Source organism: Anolis carolinensis, unplaced genomic scaffold, assembly GCF_035594765.1.
Source record: "Anolis carolinensis isolate JA03-04 unplaced genomic scaffold, rAnoCar3.1.pri scaffold_7, whole genome shotgun sequence".
NCBI lineage: Eukaryota > Metazoa > Chordata > Lepidosauria > Squamata > Dactyloidae > Anolis > Anolis carolinensis.
In genome coordinates, this window is record NW_026943818.1 from 2,973,812 (window position 1) to 2,996,538 (window position 22,727).

The window sequence follows — 22,727 nt, forward strand, 5'->3', positions numbered from 1 at the left end:
ACAAAGCCCAAAAGGCATGACTCGGAACTCGTGGCATCCGAAACACGTGTTAAATGCCGTCTTCCATTCATCCCCTTCCCGTATACGGATTAAGTTATAGGCCCCCCGCAGGTCAAGCTTGGTAAAGACCTTAGCCCCTTGCACCCTTGATAACAGTTCCGAGATTAAAGGGAGCGGGTACCTATCCCGAATGGTGTATTTGTTTAGGATCCGATAGTCGCAGACCAGCCTAAGTTCCCCAGTCTTTTTGGCTACAAAGAATACTGGTGCCGCAGTTGGAGAACTAGATGGGCGAATAAACCCCTTGGCTAAATTGTCATCTAAAAACTCCCGCAAAGCTTGCCTTTCCGGTACAGTCAAGGCATACAGCCTCCCTGCTGGCAGTTTCGCACCTTCTGCCAACTTGATGGCGCAATCATATGGCCTGTGCGGTGGTAATTTGTCCGCTTCTCTTTTACAAAATACATCAGAGAACTCCCCATACTCAGCAGGCACTCCCTCCATATCAGCATGAGTAACGTTTAGAGTGCAACAATCCTGCCTCTTTAAGATCACTTTACGTGTTGCCCAATCCACTTGTGGGTTTACTACAGCTAGCCAATCCATCCCCAGGATCACATCATATCTAGGCAAGCTCGTAATATCCCACACAAACGTTCCCGTTACTCCCTGCACCTCCCACGTTACTGCTGAGGTTTCCTGGTTAACCACCCCAGTCTCCAGCAGTCTCCCATCTGCTCCCTCCACCCACACGTCGCATGCCTTGCGCACTCTAGGAATGCCATGCTTCTTAGCAAACTCAATATCTACATAGGAGACCGTAGCTCCTGAGTCCAGCAGTGCCAGAGTAGAAACAAGTTCCCTTCCCCCAACAGATAATGTAATGGGTACGAAAACATGCTTCCTCCCCTCAGTTGACTGCTTGAGGAGCCCTAGTGCGTTGGACTCACGTCGCACTAGGGCTGGCCTTTTCCCGAAAGCTGGGAAGGTTTCACATTACAATTTTTGGCAAAATGCCCAGCATTCCCACAGTACAAACACAAGCCCAGCTGCCTCCTACGGCTCTTTTCCTCTGTAGACAGTTTTTTAAAGACCCCAAGCTCCATGAGCTCTTCCCCCATCACCACAGGTGCCCTGGTTACATGCATAGGTGGCGCACACATTGCTTTTGAGTGTTTACGAGCCTCGAACCTTGCGTCTAAACGCAGCACCTTAGCTACTAAGGCGTCCCAGCTTTCAGCCGGCTCCAAGCGTGCTAATTCATCCTGGAGCATATCACTTAACCCGGCAGTAAATAAAAGCATGAATGCATTTTCCCCCCAATCCAGCTGGTGGCGATACAGGTTAAACTTATTTAAGTAATCCAAAACAGTCCCCTTTCCCTGTTTCAACCGATACAGAGCCCACCCAGCGTTCTCCGTGCGGAGAGGATCCCCAAAAGTATCAGTTAACAACCTTTTGAAATTATTCAAATTGTCCTTGACTGGGTCATTTCCCAAAATTAAATTAGTGGCCCATTGTCCTGCGGGACCGGTCAACAAACTCAAAATAAAAGCCACCTTGCTAGTGTCAGTAGGAAAAGCATGAGCACTGAGCTGAGAAAAATAAAGCTCCACTTGTGCCAAAAAGGTTGGCAACTTGCACCTGGTTCCGTCAAAGCGTTCAGGAGTCAAAACATGTCCTTTCACAGCAAAAGCTGTTTGGCTTAAGGCCGTTTGCAATTGGTCTACTTTGGCTCTTAACTCATCCATCGTCTTCCTGACGGGTTTATTGCTGCAATAAACTTTTTATCGGCGTCGGGCAATCTGTCAAGGACAGAACGCCACAAGATTCAAAGTAACAGAGTTTATTAGATTACAGAACTCAAAAATGCCCGTAAAAACACAAGGGCCAGGCAATTTTTGCCTTTAGGAGCAAAAAGGGGACAAAAGTAAATGTTCAAAAGATAAACCGGATTAAACCGGAGTTTAATCCGGGTAAAAACAAACTGCTTGCTTCAGCCTAGGTATTAACAGAACGAAAGCCAAAGAACAAAAGATACAAAGAATGCAACTAATTGGCAGCAGATTCCTCTCTGCTGCCAGCACTGTGCTTAGAGTAACTTGCGTCGCTCCCACACACACACAGTAGACAGGATCTCCAACACGAGCAATTCAGCCAAGGATTGTAGAAGTAGAGTAGACCAGTTCCGTTCCGTAAATCAAAGCCAGAAGCAGACGTTTGTAGTTTTTCCAAGTCCAAGAAGGGGGGAAGACAAGCCGTGGTCAGTTCAGTCCGGGTTCTCAAAGCAGGAGATGGCGTCCGTCAGAAAGACGACGGAAGGTCAAGCTAATAAGAGTAAGCACAGGTTTGCACAAACAAATGCCCACACAATCCCTCCCGCCGTCTGACCCTGGATTTCAATCAACTTACGTCACAGCACAGGAAAGCACACAAGTCTTCAGGGAAGCGTCCCACACACACACGGATCCCAAGCGTTTGCCCAGATTACCTTGCCCGACGCAATTTGCAATTGCTCCCAAGCCCCATTTTATGCCAGTTACAAATCTTCATCACTGTCAGCTGTCCTCCTTAACCCGGGCGTTTCCTCATCACTTTCCTCGTCAGAGCTGGAACACCTCTGACTACGCCCAACAGCATCTCCAGCTGTGGATCCCGTCCCATCCCTCCAGCTAAGCCATGGGTCTAATCCTGAAGGTCCCCATTCATCTTCTGTCCCATCATGGCCAGTGGCCCCCAATTCCTCCCTTACCCGAGTCCAATCCATCTCATCCTCCTCTGAGCTAACCAGCCCTTCCTCCATTCTCTCCGTGAACCCTTCGAAAGACTCTTCGTCAGAGGGTGCTGCAAATATGTCTCGCAGTCTTTTTCTCTCTCGCTCCTCGAGAGTATCCGACTCTCGAGGAGTCTTACGCCCACGCCTGTCAGAAACAGAGCCACGAGGCTCAATCATAACACATAACCCCTGCAATAAGTGAGGGAACACTGTAATAATAGTAATAATAATAATAATAATAATAATAATAATAATAATCACAGTTGTGGAAAAGAAAAAGGTTTGGATCATTGATGTTGCCATCCCAGGTGTCAGTCGCATTGACGAAAAACAACAGGAAAAACTCAGCCGCCATCAGGACCTCAAGATGGAACTTCAAAGACTCTGGCAGAAACCAGTGCAGGTGGTCCCGGTGGTGATGGGCACACTGGGTGCCGTGCCAAAAGATCTCAGCCAGCATTTGGAAACCATAGACACTGACAAAATTACAATCTGCCAACTGCAAAAGGCCACCCTACTTGGATCTGCATGCATCATCCGAAAATACATCACACAGTCCTAGACACTTGGGAAGTGTTCAACTTATGATTTTATGATACGAAATCCAGCATATCTATCTTGTTTGCTGTGTCATACAATAAAATAATAATCTGACCTTCATGTTATCAGGAGGATCTCCTTGCCCTGTTGTTGCACAGACAAATACCACCAGTGGCTCATGGATGAGGGAAGCCTGTAGAAAAAGACAGGCAAGGATCAATAATTTATGAAGCAATTACTGTCCGATACTTTCTACTTTCATCAAAAGAACATGACCTTGAGCCTTCTCTTCCAAAGAAGGCCAATGCCGCACCAAACTACAAATCTCAGGAGCCATAGCCGTTAAATGAGAGATGATGTCCCTCAAATAGGAGCTCTTAAAGCACTTCCTCTTTGGCTCAGCACTAAGATGACCATACTGAATCTAATGTGCACCCTTGTTTGGCGAGGATATTTAGCTCAAAAGGGTGAGCATGAGATTTAATAATAATAATAATAATTTTATTCTTATATCCAGCCCCATCTCCCCGAAGAGACTCGGGGCGGCTTACATGGGGCCAAGCCCGAACAGAAGAATAAAAACAAGACAAAAAAACAATGAAACCAATAATCAGACAATAAAAGCAAGTCATAAAAACGACATACAAGATAAAATGTTAAAATCATGGATTAGATTTGAATGAATAGGGTACCACCTCCTTGTAAACCCCCAAAGTCACAACTAGAAGTGCCCCTCGGATCATATTTGGAGGTGGTTTGGGGGTCTCGGGGAATATTTGGCCTGTTAAAGCCATGCGTCTTGAAGGGGGGGGGGGGGAGACAGAAGGGCGGCTGGGCTGCTCACCACGCTGTAGTCGTCCAGGGCCTCCACTTTGCACTGGAAGCGATGCCGCTTGGCCTCCCGGCCGACCCTTTCAGCCGCATCTTGAGCCGTTCCTGTCTGGCTGCCGAAGAGGACCAGCATCTTCCGAACCTCCATCTGGAAGAGGAGAAGCAGAGACGCCCCATTTAGCGAAAGCAAGAGGCCAAGGCTTCTCTCTCGGCCACTGGTTTTATCATGTTAAGAAGAACATGGTGGGGACTCAAGCAAGAGGGGAGAGGAAAGAAGGGCTTGGATAGTGGAGAAACCCCAAACAAACCTGTTGAAGTCGCTTCCTTTCTTCCCCTATATTTTTTTTACAACACAAACTTCACACAGAAGTATAAGCCACAATATCGACGAAGAGACGTACTTAGACAACGATGACCTAACAATCACATTTCTATCTATAACAGTGGTTCACAATCTGTAGGTTCCCAGATGTTTTGGCCTTCAACTCCCAGAAATCCTAACAGCTGGTAAACTGGCTGGGATTTCTGGGAGTTGTAGGTCAAAACACCTGGGGACCCACAGGTTGAGAACCACTGCTCTATACAAACTACAGTAGAGTCTCACTTATCCAACGTAAATGGGCCGGCAGAATGTTGGATAAGCGAATATGTTGGATAATAAGGAGGGATTAAGGAAAAGCCTATTAAACATCAAATTAGGTTATGATTTTACAAATTAAGCAGCAAATCATCATATTATACAACAAATTTGACAGAAAAAGTAGTTCAATAAGCAGTAATACTATGTAGTAATTACTGTATTTACAAATTTAGCACCAAAATATCACGATGTATTGAAAACATTGACTACAAAAATGCGTTGGATAATCCAGAACATTGGATAAGTGAGTGTTGGATAAGTGAGACTCTACTGTATTGGTAGCAGGAATTTAAATTTAAAAACCTTTTCACCGAGACATTACTTCTTAGCACTTTAATCCCTTCCTACCTTACCTCATCCCATATTATCCCAGTTGACTCTCTGACACTTGTTTATGTACCTTATTAAAGCTTTGGATATTGTGTTTTATATGCCCGACCCCTTTTATCTCCAGTGGTTGATGCTGTATTATTATTCATTTGTTCTGATTGTATGTGCTTTATTGTATTTTTAAAATGTTTCAATTGTTTATTTGATTTGATTTATGTTAATATTGTTTTGTTTTGATATTCATTGTAATTGCTTTATTCTGTTTTGTTTTGGGCATCGCCCCCCATGTTAGCGGCCCCGAATCCTTTTGGGGAGATGGTGGCGGGATAGATAAATAAAGTATTATTATAATATTATTATTATTAAATGATGTTTAATGATATTGTGTCCTTCCTTGAGCTGCAGGGACAGGCAAGTAATACATTCAACATTATTATTATTATTATTATTACAGTAGAGTCTCACTTATCCAAGCCTCGCTTATCCAAGCCTCTGGATAATCCAAGCCATTTTTGTAGTCAATGTTTTCAATATATTGTGATATTTTGGTGCTAAATTCGTAAATACAGTAATTACAACATAACATTACTGAATATTGAACTACTTTTCTGTCAAATTTGTTGTATAACATGACGTTTTGGTGCTTAATTTGTAAAATCATAACCTAATTTGATGTTTAATAGGCTTTTCCTTAATCCCTCCTTATTATCCAAGATATTCGCTTATCCAAGCATCTGCAGGCCCGTTTAGATTGGATAAGTGAGACTCTACTGCAGGGGTCCTCAAACTTTTGAAGCAGAGGGCCAGTCCACAATCCTTCAGACTGTTGAGGGGCCGAATTATCATTTGAAAAAAAAAATACAAACAAATTCCTATGCATATTGCACATGTCTTATTTGTAGTGCAACAACAACAACAACGAAAGAACAATACAATATTTAAAAATGAAAACAATTTTAACCAACATAAACCTATCAGGATTTCAATGGAAAGTGTGGGCCTGCTACTGGCCAATGAGATAGTCAAATTAATTAGGATTGTTGTTGTTGTTGTGTGCCTTCAAGTCATTTCAGACTTTGGCCGAGACTAAGTCTAAAATTAATTATTTATTTACTGCATTTATTTACTACATTTATATCCCACCCTTCTCACCCAGAAGGGGACTCAGAGCAGCTGTATGTACATACAATATATTATATTATTAGCATAACACAATATTAGCATTATATATTACTATATTGAACTATACCACTATCTATATATATAAAAGAGTGATGGCATCACGGCGACCCACAAAACAACAAAACTACAGGCCCCCCAGCCTCGAAATTTGACAACACAACCCATCATCCACGGCTCTAGGTTGATACAACAAAAAGAAAAGAAAAATAAAGTCCTAATTAGAGAGAGAGGAATAATTGCTTTTATCCAATTGCTGCCAGTTAGAAGGCTAAGCTCCTCCAACTTGGTCTCCTAGCAACCCAATAAAAAATAATAAAAAACACTAAAAATAATTAAAAACACTGAAAAATTAATACAATAAAATACTATAATAACAGAAAATAACTAAAAATAATACAAGAAAATAATAAAATATAATAAATAAAAAGATAACTTACAATTATACTATTTATATACAATTATACTATAACTTACCACTATACTATTATATAATACGTAATATATAACATATAATTAATATTATTATATGGTATTATTATTAGTATTATGTTGTATAGCATAATATTATTATCAATATTATATGTATATACAATATATTATATTATTAAAACTGATATAAAAATATTATATTATAAAACTGAGGGCGGGGGCCAGGTAAATGACCTTGGGGGGCCGCATCCGGCCCCCGGGCCTTAGTTTGGGGATCCCTGCTCTACTGTATATAACTCAAAAAGGCAGAATTCTATGAGAAAATTAATAGAAAAGATTTCAAATTGTTCTCAAGATAGGATATCTATGGATGATTGGAATGGGTGTTTTCCTCCAGCAACAGACAGAAAACAAATACAGTAGAGTCTCGCTTATCCAACATAAACGGGCCAGCAGAACGTTGGATAAGCGAAAATGTTGGATAATAAGGAGGGATTAAGGAAAAGCCTCTTAAACATCAAATTATGTTATGATTTCACAAATTAAGCACCAAAACATCACGTTTTACAACAAATCGACCGAAAAAGCAGTCCAATACCCAGTCATGTTGTGTAGTAATTACTTTATTTATGAATTTAATACCAAAATATCACAATGATTGAAATCACTGACTACAAAAACACTGACTACTAAAAGGCAGACTGTGTTGGATAATACAGAACGTTGGATAAGCGAAGGTTGGATAAGAGAGAGGGAGCTATATTTATCTCCCCAAAATGAGCTTTTAGGAGCTATGTTTATCTCCCCAAAATGGGCTTTTAGGGGTCAAATTCAACCCCCAAAATGGGCTTTTAGGAGCTATATTTATCTCCCCACAATGGGCTTTTAGGAGCTACATTTATCTCCCCAAAATGGGTTTTTAAGGGTCAGATTGAACCCCAAAAATTGTCTTTCTGGGCCCATATTTATATTTCTGAGGTCAGAATAATTCCCCCCAAAATGGGCTTTTAGGAGCTATATTTATCTCCCCAAAATGGGCTTTTAGGAGCTATGTTTATATATATTTATGTGTTTTTTTTATGGTTGGAAACTGCCCTGAGTCCCATCCGGGAGATAGGGCGGTATATAAATAACGTTTTGTTATTATTATTATTATTATTATTATTATTATTTATTACCGTAGAAGGAAAAAGCTGAGTCTCAGTACAGTAGAGTCTCACTTATCCAACATAAATGGGCCGGCAAAACGTTGGATAAGCGAATATGTTGGATAATAAGGAGAGATTAAGGAGAAGCCTTTTAAACACCAAATTAGGTTATGCTTTTACAAATTAAGTGCCAAAACATCATGTTATACAACAGATTTGACAGAAAAGTAGTTCAATATGCAGTAATGCTACATAGTAATTACTGTATTTACGAATTTAGCACCAAAATATCATGATGTATTGAAAACATTGACTACAAAAATGCGTTGGATAATCCAGAACGTTGGATAAGTGAGACTCTACCATATATTTATCTCCCCACAATGGGCTTTTAGGAGCTATATTTATCTCCCCAAAATGGGTTTTTAAGGGTCAGATTGAACCCCAAAAATTGTCTTTCTGGGCCCATATTTATATTTCTGAGGTCAGATTAATTCCCCCCAAAATGGGCTTTTAGGAGCTATATTTATCTCCCCAAAATGGGCTTTTAGGAGCTATGTTTATATATATTTATATTTATGTGTTGTTTTTATGGTTGGAAACCGCCCTGAGTACCATCCGGGAGATAGGGCGGTATATAAATCATGTTTTTTATTATTATTATTATTATTATTATTATTATTTATTACCGTAGAAGGAAAAAGCTGTATAAGTGGTACCAAATTTGCCGAAGGCTTTCATGGCTGAAACCACTGGGTTGCTGTGAGTTTTCCGGGCTGCCTGGCCACAATCCAGAAGAATTCTCTCCTGCCACGGATGTGAGCGAAACGTCAGGAGAGAATGCTGCTCGGACATGGCCAGAGAGCCTGGAAAACCCACAGCAACCCTATTGAAATATGTTGTCGAAAGGCTTTCATGGCCGGGGGCACAGGGCTGTTGTATGTTTTCCGGGCTGTATGGCCATGTTCCTGAAGTATTCTCTCCTGACGTTTCGCCCACATCTATGGTAGGCATCCTCTGAGGATGTGGGCGAAACGTCAGGAGAGAATGCTGCTCGGAACATGGCCAGACCACCTGGAAAACATACAACAACCCTATTGAAATAGGTCGCCATTGGGGGGAAGAAGAAGGCGAATTAAACAGGGAAGTATTCCAAATCAGGAAAAGTAGAATAAGGAGATACTTTTTTCTCCTCAGAAAGGAGCAGAAGCGCCTCACCTCAGCCGGCATCTCGGCGCCGGTGACGTCACTGCCGCGCGGCAGAGTCCCTGGCTCGCGCTGTGTGTGGCCTGACGTCACTCCCGCGCGCCGGAAGCGGCTCTCCTGAGGCGGCGGGAGCGGAAGCGGAAGCGGAAGCGGGGGCGATGTTGTTCTCGCTGCGTGAGGCGGTGCAGTGGCTGGGCCTGGCGCCCTTCGAGCTGCTCCTGCAGGGCCTGGCGCTGCTGGCGGCCTCGGCGCTGGTGGCGCTGAAGGCGGACGGCGGGGAGGCCTCGGCGGGGCTGAGCTGGTGGGGCGCGCTGGGCCCGCTCTTCGCCGCCGACGGGCTCTGCACCTACTTCACCGCCATCGTCTCGGTGCGGCTCTTCCAGGACGGCGAGAAGCGGCTGGCCGTGCTGCGGCTCTTCTGGGTGCTCACCCTGCTCAGCCTCAAGTTCGTCTTCGAGATGCTGCTCTGCCAGAAGCTGGGCCAGGAGCCCAAGCCCGGCCGCGAGCAGCTCTGGTACGGCCTCATCATGGCGCCCGTCTTCATCCTGCTCCAGCTCCTCATGATCCGCGCCTGCAGGATCTTCTGAGGCCGCCCGGGAAGGCCGTGCTGCCGGGCCGAGGGGAGGAGTGGCCCGGGGACACGGACAGGCTGCAAACGGGGCCCCTTCTCGTGCAGAGAGAGGCATTGTCGCTGGACCCTGGACCGCCGTGGAACCAGAGAAGAAATATGTAGATACACCCCCTTCTGATGCAAATATGTGACTTCAGGGTATGTTGAACAAGACTGGTTTAAGACTAAATATGTAAATATATTCCCATTCTCGTGTCAATGCGTGTATTCTCATTGGACACCAACTTAAGAAGAAATGTGTAGACAGATCCTCCTTCTGATGCCAATATATGACTCCAGAATATGTCGAACAAGACTGCTATTTAATAATAAATGTTGATATATTCACAAAGACTAAATATATAGATATATTCCAATTGTTATGCTGTCAATACGTGTATTCTCACTGGACTTCCGACCAAATGGAACCAGAACACCAACTTAAGAAGAAATGTGTAGACAGATCCTCCTTCTGATGCCAATATGTGACTCCAGAATATGTCGAACAAGACTGCTATTTCACAATAAATACGTAGATCTATTCCCATAGACTAAATATGTAGATATATTCTAGTTCTTATGTCATAGGTGTTTTCTCAGTGGACTTCCAACCAAATGGAACCAGAACACCAACTTAAGAAGAAATGTGTAGACAGTTAGTCCTTATGTAAATATCTGACTTCAGACTATGTTGAGCTAGACTGCTGTTTAAGAATAAATACTTAGATCTATTCCCATAGACTAAATATGTAAATATATTCCCATTCTCGTGTCAATACGTGTATTCTCACTGGACTTCCGACCAAATGGAACCAGAACACCAACTTAAGAAGAAATGTATAGATAGATTCCCCCCTAATACAAATATGTTACTTCAGACTATGTCGAACAAGACTGCCGTTTAAGACTAAATATGTAAATATATTCCCATTCTCGTGTCAGTGCGTGTATTCTCACTGGACTTCCGACCAAATGGAACCAGAACACCAACTTAAGAAGAAATGTGTAGACAGATCCTCCTTATGTAAATATCTGTCTTCAGACTATGTTGAACTAGACTGCTATTTAAGAATAAATACTTAGATCTATTCCCATAGACTAAATATGTAAATATATTCCAATTCTTATATCATCAATACATGTATTCTCACTGGACTTCCGACCAAATGGAAACAGAACACCAACTTAAGAAGAAATGTGTAGACCGATCCTCCTTCTGATGCAAATATGTGACTCCAGAATATGTCGAACAAGACTGCTATTTAATAATAAATATGTAGATATATTCGCAAAGACTAAATATATAGATATATTCCAATTCTTATGTTGTCAATACATGTATTCTCACTGGACTTCCTACCAAATGGAACCAGAACACCAATTTCAAAAATATGTAGAGAGATTCCCCCCTAATGCAAATATGTGACTTCAGACTATGTTGAACAAGACTGCCTTTTAAGACTAAATATGTAAATAAATTCCCATTCTTATGTCAATTGGTGTTTTCTCACTGAACTTCTGACCAAATGGAACCAGAACACCAACTTAAGAAGAAATGTGTAGACCGATCCCCCTTCTGATGAAAATATGTGACTCCAGAATATGTCGAACAAGACTGCTATTTGACAATAAATACATAGATCTATTCCCATAGACTAAATATGTAGATATATTCCAGTTCTTAGGTCAATAGGTGTTTTCTCACTGGACTTCTGACCAAATGGAACCAGAACATCAACTTCAGAAATATGTAGACAGATCCTCCTTCTTATGTAAATATGTGACTTCAGACTATGTTGAACTAGACTGCTGTTTAAGACTAAATATGTAGATAGATTTCCATAGAGTAAATATGTAGATAGAGTCCAATTCTTATATCATCAATATGTATATTCTTACTGGACTTCTGACCAAATGGAACCAGAACATCAACTTAAGAAGAAATGTATAGATAGATTCCCCCCTAATACAAATATGTTACTTCAGACTATGTCGAACAAGACTGCCGTTTAAGACTAAATATGTAAATATATTCCCATTCTCGTGTCAGTGCGTGTATTCTCACTGGACTTCCGACCAAATGGAACCAGAACACCAACTTAAGAAGAAATGTGTAGACCGATCCCCCTTCTGATGAAAATATGTGACTCCAGAATATGTCGAACAAGACTGCTATTTGACAATAAATACATAGATCTATTCCCATAGACTAAATATGTAGATATATTCCAGTTCTTAGGTCAATAGGTGTTTTCTCACTGGACTTCTGACCAAATGGAACCAGAACATCAACTTCAGAAATATGTAGACAGATCCTCCTTCTTATGTAAATATGTGACTTCAGACTATGTTGAACTAGACTGCTGTTTAAGACTAAATATGTAGATAGATTTCCATAGAGTAAATATGTAGATAGAGTCCAATTCTTATATCATCAATATGTATATTCTTACTGGACTTCTGACCAAATGGAACCAGAACATCAACTTAAGAAATGTGTAGACAGATCCTCCTTCTTATGTAAATATGTGACTTCAGACATGTGAAGACATGGGTATATTCCCATTATTGTGTCAATACATGTATTCTCGTTGGACTTCCGACCATATAGAACCAGACTGCTATTTAAGAATAAATATGTAAATAGATTCCCATTCAATTCATATATTCTCTCTGGACTTCAGACTATGTGGAAGTAGGAATGGAACAAGATGGCTATTTAAGAATAAAGATGTACATCGATTTCCATTCTCATGTTTATGAATTCTCACTGGACTTCCAACCATATGGAACAAGATCACAATTTAAGAATAGACATGTAAGTATATATGTATGGTTTTATTGTTTTTCTCTGCTGGTGCTAAGAGTAGAGTATGCTGCCTGGGAGTTTGGCCATCTGTCAGGAGGGCTTGCATGGTGCCTTCCTGAATTATAATCTCAATTGTTGAGGGGGCCAGGTGTTGCTTTATGTTGTGTTTAAACTTCTTGGAAAACCTTTTGGAAGAATAAAGAATAATCATAGTAATAATAATAGTCCAAATAATATTCCTGTTGAGTGGGAGTCACTCCATCCTGGCTATTGAAGCAGGAATGGAAATCCTCATTGAAATAAATATTGGAATGCATTATTATACTACTAATGATACAATACAATAATATTAATTATATATTATATATTCAATTTAATATTACTAATAATATTACCACATAACGATATAGTACAATATAGTAATTTAACACTTTTATTGTGCTATGCTAATAATATATTGTATGTTCATTTGATTTGTAAGCCGCTCTGAGTCCCCTTTGGGGTGAGAAGAGCGGGACATAAATGTAATAAATAAATAATATACAGTAGAGTCTCGCTTATCCAACGTAAATGGGCCGGCAGAACGTTGGATAAGCGAATATGTTGGATAATAAGGAGAGATTAAGGAAAAGCCTATTAAACATTAAATTAGGTTATGATTTTACAAATTAAGCGCCAAAACATCATGTTTAACAACAAATTTGACAGAAAAAGTAGTTCAATGTGCAGTGATGCTATGTAGTAATTACTGTATTTACAAATTTAGCACCAAAATATCACGATGTAATGAACAACATTGACTACAAAAATGCGTTGGATAATCCAGAATGTTGGATAAGCGAGACTCTAATATAATACTCGATAGACAGGGGTTTTGACCAATAGCAGGAAAGCAAGCGCACTAATCCACCTCCATTCTTTGATTGACATAGATGACAGCCGATAGGCGGAGCATATGAGAAGGGCGGGAGTATACAAACCTCTGGCTTGTTTGCCCAACACAAGACGAAGGGAATGCTCATCCAATGGCGGCTCGTAATTCCAAGCCATGCTGGTGTTTCTCTCTACTAATTGGTCCTTGTCCCTGAAGCCCCACCCCCTAAGGCACATTCTTAGCCGGCTTTTTCTCTGTTGTGGGCCCTTCCCCTGATTGACCAATGAATGCGCGCCCCTCAGCGAAGGCCACCAATCAAAAGAGCAAGGGCGGGCCATAGCGGTTGAGCCAATCACCTGTGCCGCCTCCTCAGGCGACGGCGAAATGCCCTGCCTGAAGGACACGATGGTTTTATCCAATCGGGTGTGCCTCAAAGAGCCGCTTTGCCTCCCAGCCAATGGGCGCCGCCGCCTGGGGGATGCTCCCCAATGGCCAGCGGCGACGCTCCCTGGGGCCCGCCCCCTTTTCGCCGGACCAAGCCGGAGAGGGTCAGTCTCCCTGAGGAGAGGGCGGCGGGCGGCCGCGTCTTGGCTCCCTCCCTCGCTGCTGTCTTCTCCCTCAGGCGCCATGAGTTCGGCCGGGCTGCCGGCATGGAAGCAGGCCATCCTGGAGCGGAAGCGGGCCAAGCTGGCGGCCGGGCTGGAGCTGCCTCCGAGAGGCGCTCCGACGGCGAGGCCGCCCGGCTCCGAAGGGAAGCGGGAGGCGGAGGAGGAGGAGGAGCGGCTGGTGGTGGCGGAGAGCCTGGGCCCGCTGCGGGAGAACCCCTTCATGCGCCTGGAGAGCGAGCGGCGGCGGCGGAGGAGGAGGACCAGCGGGCCCCGGGCCCCTCCGCCCGCGCCCAGGCCCCCTTCCCCGCCCAAGCCCGCCGAGGCGCCCGCCCTGGCCCAGCTGCTGGAGCTCTACGGCTCCATGCCGGGCATCCGCACCATCCGCGCCGACAACATCCTCATCATCGAGTCCCAGGAGAAGGGCCCTGAGGGGAAGCCAGGGGGCGGGGCCTCTGCCGGCTCTCCAGGGGGCGGGGCGTCGCACTCGCCCCGCCCCCTTTGGAAGCATCAACAACAACAGCAGGACCCCCTCCGCGCCCTCCTGGCCCGCAGTGGCTCCCGGGTCACTGAGATCCGCGCCTCCGAGGTGGTCATCTACGAGCCACGGCCCCCGGACCCCCCGGAGAAGGAGCAGGAGAAGGAGCCGGACCCCGAGCCGGGCAGGGTCAGCCGCCTGCTGCAGAAGTTCGACCAGCGGAGGGGCCCCCGTGGGAACAGGGCCTGGTGGCGTGGCGGAGGGGCCGCGGGGGCGGAAGCGGGCCCAGCGGTGGTGCCAAAGTCTCCCTCGGAGGAGCCCCGCTTGCCCCCCCACTCCCCACCCCATGGCGGCCTCCCGCCCCCCGCCCGGGGCTTTGTGCAGAAGATCGGGGCCAACTCCTTCACGGTGAACCCTCGGGGGCACCTCCGCCTCCCCAGCCACCCGCCGGCCGTGCTCAGCAATGGGCCCCTGGAGCCCCAGGAGAAGGAGAGGGAGGAGGAGGACGAGGAGCCCGCCACCCTGCCCAGGAACTGTGGGGCTCACGGGGCTCCGGCTGCCAGCGCCCCGCCAGTGCCATCTCCGCCAAGCCCCGCCAGCCCCTGGAAGCCAAAGCCCGAGAAGAGCCCCGAAGCCCCCCTTGCAGACAGCAGTGCCAGTCCCGACAGCAGTGCCACCACGCTGCCACTCAACAACAACGGCAACGGTGCCTTCGAAATCCGCCCCGCCCCCAAGCCGGACCTGGCCGCCATCCCGGCTCACGATTTGCAGGCCCAGGCGCTGGCCAGCCTCAGGCTCAACTCCCGCAACTCCTTCCTCTTCGTGCCGCGGAGGAAGCTGCCGGATCCCGATCCCGCACACGTCCCCGAGAAGCAGTCCGAGACCCCGGTGCCGGTGACATGCATCGACGAGGACCTTCTGGAGCCAGAGCCGGGCTCCTTGCCCCCGCTGAGAGTCCTGAGCCCCAGGCTGGAGGGCTTTGACGTGCTGCTCGAAGGCGGCCTGGAGATGGAGGAGGCCGCAGTGGCGTCCCTGTGCAGGACCCCTCTGGCCTTCCCCCCGAAGAACGGCAACACCTTCACCGTCGTGCCCAAGAGGAAACCCCCCGCGGCCGGACTGGAGACCTTCCACAGAGCCTGGTTGCCGGAGGAGGAGGATGAGGAGGAGGGCAAGGCCCGGGCCCCTCACCTGGAGCTGGGCCACCTCCGCAAGAAGCGCTACCCCACCGTCCACGAGATCGAGGTCATCGGTGGCTACCTCTCCCTGGACAAGTCCTGCATGAGCAAATCCGGCTCCCAGCGGAAGAAGGTACTTGGAGGAGAGGCCTTTCGCCCAGTCAAGCCTGAGTGGCTCTAATGTGCTGTAAATGATCAACTTCACTCTCTCTCAGTCTCTGACATTGCAGAGAGTCCAGTGAACATAACTGTATGTCTTCAAGGTATTAGTGTAAACACACCTAAAATAAGCAAATTGTGTGTGTACAAATATAAGTGGAACAGGGCAACGTATTATTTCATTTCCTCACTTGCAGTGCCCAAAGTTCATTCAGGTTTCCTCCGGCCTGCCCTGGCCCCTTCTGGCTCATCTGACTGACAGGAAATGGTCAAAGTTCAGAATAGCCAACTTCCTTGATCTCTCCCACGGGCAGTATCTGCCCTTTCATCTTTTGGTGTCTCATCCAGCCAACTTGGCACCTTTCTGACCCAGATTAGTATTTCTGTGACCAAACTCTTTTCTACAGACACCAGCTGGGGAAAGCCAACCTTCATGTTGACACAGCTGTGCATATCTGGGCCCACAGTGGGATTCTTGCATTTATCGGGTAAAGAGAATGCCTTTATGTGCTAGTAAAATGAGTCCGAACATGTGCTGCTCAGGGACTGGTGGGAAAACAGAGGGCCTCTCCTGCACCAGGTGTTTCCCTTTGAAGTTCATTGAGTCACTTGTGCAGCTGCGATTTTATATAATTTCTAGGCTGGCAGGACTTAGAGAATCATCTCAGGTTCCAGTTAGGGCCATGGTTGCCACTTTGCCTCTCAGTGCGGACCAGGAATCTGCTGTGTTTCCTCTGGACCTTTCCACTCAAAATTCCTCAAGTGTGAAGATGCACAAACGCTCTTTCCTATAATGATTCTCGGGGTGGCATTTGCATAATCTGTCACTGCCACTTATTAAGTGGGTTTCCTGGAACCTTCCAAACCTCTGTACAATGGCTTGGCTCCGTTCCCATTGGTTGCAGGCATGCTGAAGCTGTCCCTGTGCCAGGAATGGGTGACAATGGGGCCCAGAAAGAGCCATTGCTGAGCTGTGCTTTGGTCCAAGATGCTACTAGAAGCATCAACAGCCCTGTCTGGGCATCAGAAGGAGAGAGGTCTTGAGGCTGCTGCTTGCTCCAGTTCCACATGGTTATGACCTGTGTCTTTCTGTGTGTTTCTAGAGCTCTTGTGTCTTTGGCTGAACTTTCTAAGGGGAGGTAAAGACACCCCCACCAGTCTATTTTTTTATTTCCAGGGGCTGAATAGAGATGCAGTTAGATTCCAAGCATTGCCCCAAGCAGAACTTCTGCTGGAAGGCATAAGCATAGCTGTTAATTTTATGGAGGCCTAGATATCCTATAAAGACACCAGATCCCATTTAATCTTGGAAGCTAAGCAGGGTCAGCTTTGGCCGAATGCCAGCTCCAGGAGATTGCTGACAAATGCCTGCTAAGGCAGGCTCTATTTCAGAGGAAGGAACTGGTAAAGCTATCTCTGAGTGTTAAAATAAACTGTGAAATCCATTGGTTTGTCTCCAGGCGACATGTAGTCCCCCATACATGGTATGGCTTCGTCCTTTTGAATGGCTGCCTGGGTGCTGCAAGGTGACTGTACTCACAGGCCGACCAGCTGGCAGTGGATCGCTTTATTGTTCTTATCTAGCCAGCAGCAGGTGTGGTTTCTGTGACAACAGAGGTGTGTTTGTGTGACGAAGTCTCGGTTTAGCAGACTCCATCCATTTCCTCCAGATGCGTGTCATTGCCACAACTCTTGCCTAATGAGAAACAGGCGGAAGGAAAGCAAGAGGGGAAACTGGGGCATCAAAGAGGATAAGGTGTCATAATTTAGACTCTCGAAGGATAGGAGTGAAATCTTAAGCCAGCCATTTGGTTCTACACCTTGCTTATGGCTGGAGGATTATTGGACATCTTTGTACTCTAGGACTCCGCTGTCCAAACCCTCTTTTCGTGGCTGGATCTTGCAATCATGGCATGTTGTTCTTGAGGATTGGGGTGTTGATAAGGCAGATTCCAGGACTACAACTCACGCTTCTCTGTAGTCTTTAGCATCCACTCTTTCATTCACCTGCCCTTTTTCTGTGGCTGCCATTACAAGGCTTCCCTCTTGTTCCGCCTGATGCTATTTATATCCGCTCTGTGAATAAAAGAAGGAAGAGGGAAACCTGCAACTGAATGGCCATTGTGTCGCTCTTATGTTCCTTGCACCCAAGCCGTTGCCTCCTGGCTCTGGGCCTGAAAGCTCAGGTGGCTGCGAAGGAGGGAGGGCAAGGGCAGCGGAATGGAAGGGAGCTGGGTGGCATTTGCTCCCTCTCTTCCCAGCAAAGGTGGCCATTGCCAGGGGCTTAGGAGGCAGACTGCTGCCTCCAGGGAGGATTAGCTTGGGGAAAACGTAGGAAGATTACTTTTAGTGGAGTGTAAACAGCTAAAGCAAAAGCACAGAGGGAATTTGTTATTGGAGCATCAGAAGTGGTCCAGTATCTCCTCAAATTGAGGTCTTTTTTGGTAATGAAGCAAGCTCTTATGACAGTTTTTAGACTTAGTCTTCTGGAACCAGCTTTTGTGGATTGCAATCAACTTTACTAGATGGATAAAGTGTGAACCTGTCCCTAAGCCTTTTTCCTGGTGTCGGTTGGTTCATCTCAACTAAAGTAGACCTATTGACGCCACTGTTCAATGGTGAATCAACACATAGCTATATCCCATTGATTCAATGAGCTACTGAGAATAACAAGAGTATGTGATGCCTGGATCTCTGGAAGTTCCTTCTTGACTCTGATGGATGTTATGTGGCTAATTCTGGTGTCTTCCATTGATAAGAGCCTTTTGTCTATGCAGAAATTTAGCCAGAGAGCTTGGGGCAAGTCCTTTTTGTTCCTGAAGACCAGGATTAATATTGTCACAGAGCAATTTCAGCAGGAGTGCTTATTTAAATTGGAGTGTAATTGAGGAACTATTTCTCTAGTTCTGATCAGAGGTGGGTTGTGTTTACTATGTGCTCCGTCATGTTGATTTTGAAGGGCTGGTCAGCATGGCATGTGGTGCTTTGGGACTGGACCCAGGAGCCCAGGTTACACCAGAGGCTCCTTCCCAGGGAGCGACAGGGCTAGAAACACTCTGGCGCCATGCTTTGAAAAGGGGGATTTCCACAGGGAATTGTGCATGGATTGCAGGCCCCTTTTGTCCAGTGCTGTATTTCCTGGGTGAGGCTGCATGTTAAGCAGAAGGCGGGGTGCAGCCGGAACTTTCTTTGGCAGACCATGTGGCAAATCTACTTAAATTTGCATACCTTGCTTGCTAAACGGAGACTTAATTCTGCCGGAATGGGAATGGTACCCAAGGCTGGAGACAGGGATGCAACCAAGCAGTCTTGGGCTGCTGCTGTATTCATTATGATCTGTTTATTTGAAATAATTGTTCCAAGCCCAGAGCACGAGTCTTGCGGATGTGTTGTTGAGGCCAAATCTGTTGACTGCATTTCTGCAGAGGAATGGCCTCATCTCATGGACCAGAATAGAGCTCTCGCAACGTGCTCTCCTCTGTTCTCAGGCCGGCTCCCCTAACACCTTCCCTGTCAACTGGCTCCAGGGCTGGTCTGGAGGAAGGCTGCAACTGAGTTAAACACCAGGCCGAAATCAAGGCAGGCCTCAGGAGTGGAATTTCAGCCAGAGGCGGCAACCCCTTCGTCTCCCGGCTGCAGCTATTGAATGTCCCTCTCAGTAGGTCAGCGGCCTCAGAGCAACGGTGCAGCGAGAACTATCATCCCGGTGCTGATTCTGTTTTGGTGGCCCCATGTCCAGACCTCAGCGCATGTTCATAGCCACAGCTTAGGCTAAAACTGGGGTCACTTTGTCCTGTGAGAGCCCTGCATTGCAAAAACAAAACAAGGAGGATTGGTTTTGGCTGAGATGGCACTGGACCTGTTGGCACTTGAAGGAGAGAGGCTTGCACTTGCTAATGAAAAGGCTTTGTTCTTCCTTTCCTCCCTGGATCAGCCCGTTGGTTTGAATGTGTGTTGATATAAGAATAAGGCAATAAAACGAAGTTACGAGGAAGAAGGTGTGAACAGGAAATGAAGTAGCCCAGGCTTATAGAAAGGAGGGAGTGCCAGGCATGGTTTGGCTTCTGCTCCTGGCCAGTCTCTGCAGGCTCTTGGAAGCCACCGTAGTTCATGTGTGTGTCTCTTAAGTCTGAGAAGGGCACAGGTTCTTGTCCTTGGAAGCATCTGAGAGCCCCATTGTGGACTCACTTGGGTGTGGTTTAGCACAGGTCTGAGGGGTCTCTTCATAATTTGAATGAGAGAAGGTTTGCCTTGCTTTCATGGCCTAGATCTGAGTGTACTTTCAACCTCTTTGTGTTGATTCAGGGCTTTTCTGGAGAGAAAGGCAGTTCAGTTCTATCCCCAAAGTGGTCCAGAAGTTTTCCAAATCTTCCCCATATTTTCAGTCCCTTTCACAGAGAAAAAAGTGGGCCATTAGTTCAGATTTGGAGTTGGGTGGCTCTGCTTCTAAGGGTCGGATTGCTGCGGGATGTTTTCGTGAGTGGCAAAGCGGATGCCCTTCTTGCTTGTTGCAGATGAAGATTTCCTTCAACGAGTCCAGCCTGCAGACCATGTTTGAGTATCCCTCTGAGAGCTCTTTGGTGGAGGAAGAGGAGGAGGAGGAAGAGGAAGAGGAAGAAGAATATGCCACGGAGGTGGATGAGGCCCCGCTAGCGCTCTTCATCCCTCGCGCCACCGGCACCAGGCACCCAAACACCACCAACTCAGGTAGAGCTCACAGTCCTATGGAAGGAAGGGCCTGGATATTTTCTGATATTTTCCTTGTTGACTGGAGGAATGCTGAGGCGAAGCACTTGCTGCAGGAAGGGATTAGAGCAGAGCTTTCCCAACAGTTCATCTTGGGGACCCTTGCTCTTGAGACAGGCTTCATTTTGCAACACTTTTACTTGCAAAGTGGAGGTTACACGCACACTGCAGGCGAGACACAATTTGGGCTCTGGATTAGAGTCACCAAGGGGCCCCCAGTCGCCGGAGAGAAGGCCCGGGCTAGAATCAGCCATCTCCTCTACTAGCCCCCCTCCATTTCTCCTCAATAAAGCCATTTGCCCTTTCTTTGTAGGTTTATCCAGTTACACCCCAAAGCACTCCCTGGAATTCGGCAAGTGGCAGGAGAAGCAGCAGGAGGGGGCACCTCCAAGTCCAGGGGCCTTTCCACGAGATGCTGACCAGCTGGTCCTCCAAGACATGGTAAGGCCTGCTTCTCATCATTTTTGCAGAAGAACATGGGGTGGAGGAGAAGGAGCCAAGGGGCACACTTAGCAAAAAGGCTGCAGACGGTTCCCAGGTTCATCAAAGAGCAGAGGTGAGACCATGGCCGTCCAGCTGTGTGTCACTGGGAAGGCCATTCTTCCCTTCCCTGGAAGAATAAGAAAAGGCTTTATGCCTTTCCTCTTGTCTCTTTGCAGCTCACCCCAGCCGACACGGACAGCCTCTCCGACTTCAGTAGTGAACCTGCCCTTTACTTCTGACTTCCCAGCCTCACTTGGTGCTGAGCAGAGAGACCTGCGGAGGCCTTGGGTCACTCCAGAAAAAAATGGAAGGGTTGGACCGTCTTTTCCCTTGTGAATGCGAAGGGGGGCGTCTCATACTTTCAGCGGATGCTCAGGCATCCTTTGCTTGGAGGCAGCTCACCTCTTTTCTGCCCGTTGCCTTAATAGTTCTGTCTTCAGACCAGCTTTGAAAGCAAGTCTCCTTGATGGATGCAGGTCTGAGCGAGTTACTTCCCTGCTGCTGGTTTTGAGATTTCTCGGAATACAGCTACCAGCAGCATTCGAATGGGGCAGTTGAGCTGGTGCTGAGTCCAAGCAGACAAGCTGTGCTTTGATAGCTGGAAAACCCCATATTGGTGAATGTTTGGACTCCTCTTGTGCGCAAAGCCTGACGTTGCCTGCGTTGGTGAGCACAAGAAAAGGACAAGAGCGGCCCTCCGTGTCTCTGACGTGGGCATAGCCAAACTCCAGCCCTGCCTGGGTCCCCTTACGTTCAGGTGCTGTAACAAACATGACGTCAGTGAGGGCGCAGGGGCTGGGGTAGGCCTTGTAGCAGCGTGGACCACTTCTCTGTGGAGCTGAGTGTTTGTGGTGCATGCTTGCACACATAACACATCTGGATCCATCAGCTGTCACAGGGTTTTGGTAAAAAGGGGCTGGGAGTAGTTGCTCCTCTGGTTAGCTGGCTCTCTTTCGCCCCAATATGCCCCTCTGGGCACTGGCCAAGCTCTTGTCCAAACGCCTCCAAGTCTGTGTCTGGGGATTAGGGATGCTGCCAGTCCTCTCCCAAAGCCATGGCCCTCAAAGCCAAGACCACTCCGCTGTTGGGTCAATCCCACTGATTCCGGTGTGGAGGATCCCGTGGGTCTCCGGCCTGTTCCCCCCTTCCCCACTTTGCAATAATGACCTCTTGCTTCCACGTTCTCCAGAAACAGCTGAAACGTTGTTGATAATATTCAGGTTGTGGAAGCAAGATTCAGTACTGTAGCCTTAGCGCCCCTTTAGCCCTCAGTGCAGGAAACTCAGTCGGCATCTATGTTCTGCCTGCCAGGGACCGACCTCGGCCGACTCCCAAAGGACCCCGATTTTTGCTCTGAAACCTACTATGTGTGTATTTCCTTCAATTAGGATCTGTCGAATCAAAGCTGATTTCTCTCTGTGGTGGGTTGTAAAACGTTCTGTATTTTTGCACTTGATAATAACAACGACAATGATAATGTATTTGCAGGAGAAGTGTGGCCAGGGAAGGGCCTCTGCCCCGCACGCTCAGCCGGCCGCTGTTGCTGGGTCTGGCTGGAGGGGCCAAAACGGCGGCACAGGGGTCCACTTCCCCCCCTCACTTCCCCTCTTTGGATGGTTTCACTTTGTGCTTCCAAAGCTCATTAAACTACACAAGTGATTGCTTCACAACTGGCTACTTGTGGCTTTTTTGGGTGCTAAAATCCC

The 22,727-nt window shown here is 46.5% G+C and overlaps 3 protein-coding genes across 9 annotated transcripts in view; 2 read left to right on the forward strand and 1 right to left on the reverse strand.

The window, feature by feature from the left end:
- ndor1 (NADPH dependent diflavin oxidoreductase 1) overlaps window positions 1-9,194 on the reverse strand; it is a 71,453-nt gene extending 62,259 nt beyond the window's left edge. For all 7 annotated transcript variants that reach the window (XM_062959124.1, XM_062959130.1, XM_062959127.1 and 4 more), the window contains exons 1-3: window positions 9,095-9,194; window positions 4,161-4,295; window positions 3,432-3,509 (exon numbers count right to left, since the gene is read on the reverse strand). In XM_062959124.1, the coding sequence (XP_062815194.1) occupies window positions 3,432-3,509; window positions 4,161-4,295; window positions 9,095-9,106 (225 nt within the window). In that variant the 5' untranslated portion in view covers window positions 9,107-9,194. The remainder of the gene's footprint in view (window positions 1-3,431; window positions 3,510-4,160; window positions 4,296-9,094) is intronic.
- Window positions 9,184-12,434, forward strand: tmem203 (transmembrane protein 203). The gene has a single exon (XM_003229740.4). The coding sequence runs from the start codon at window positions 9,241-9,243 to the stop codon at window positions 9,667-9,669; it is 429 nt and encodes a 142-aa protein (XP_003229788.1). The 5' UTR covers window positions 9,184-9,240; the 3' UTR covers window positions 9,670-12,434.
- Window positions 12,435-13,749: 1,315 nt separating this feature from the next.
- tprn (taperin) lies at window positions 13,750-22,691 on the forward strand. Its single transcript, XM_008123955.3, has 4 exons — window positions 13,750-15,766; window positions 20,307-20,499; window positions 20,852-20,979; window positions 21,198-22,691. Exons 1-4 carry the CDS (start codon window positions 13,760-13,762, stop codon window positions 21,258-21,260), a joined length of 2,391 nt encoding a protein of 796 aa, XP_008122162.2. The 5' UTR covers window positions 13,750-13,759; the 3' UTR covers window positions 21,261-22,691.
- The last annotated feature ends 36 nt before the right edge of the window (window positions 22,692-22,727 follow it).

Coding starts and splice junctions, on each gene's coding strand:
- tprn (XM_008123955.3), top strand. CDS start 13,760: ATGCCCTGCCTGAAGGACACGATGGTTTTATCCAATCGGGTGTGCCTC. Junction 15,767..20,306: donor CCGGCTCCCAGCGGAAGAAG/GTACTTGGAGGA, acceptor TGCTTGTTGCAG/ATGAAGATTTCCTTCAACGA. Junction 20,980..21,197: donor AGCTGGTCCTCCAAGACATG/GTAAGGCCTGCT, acceptor GTCTCTTTGCAG/CTCACCCCAGCCGACACGGA.
- tmem203 (XM_003229740.4), top strand. CDS start 9,241: ATGTTGTTCTCGCTGCGTGAGGCGGTGCAGTGGCTGGGCCTGGCGCCC.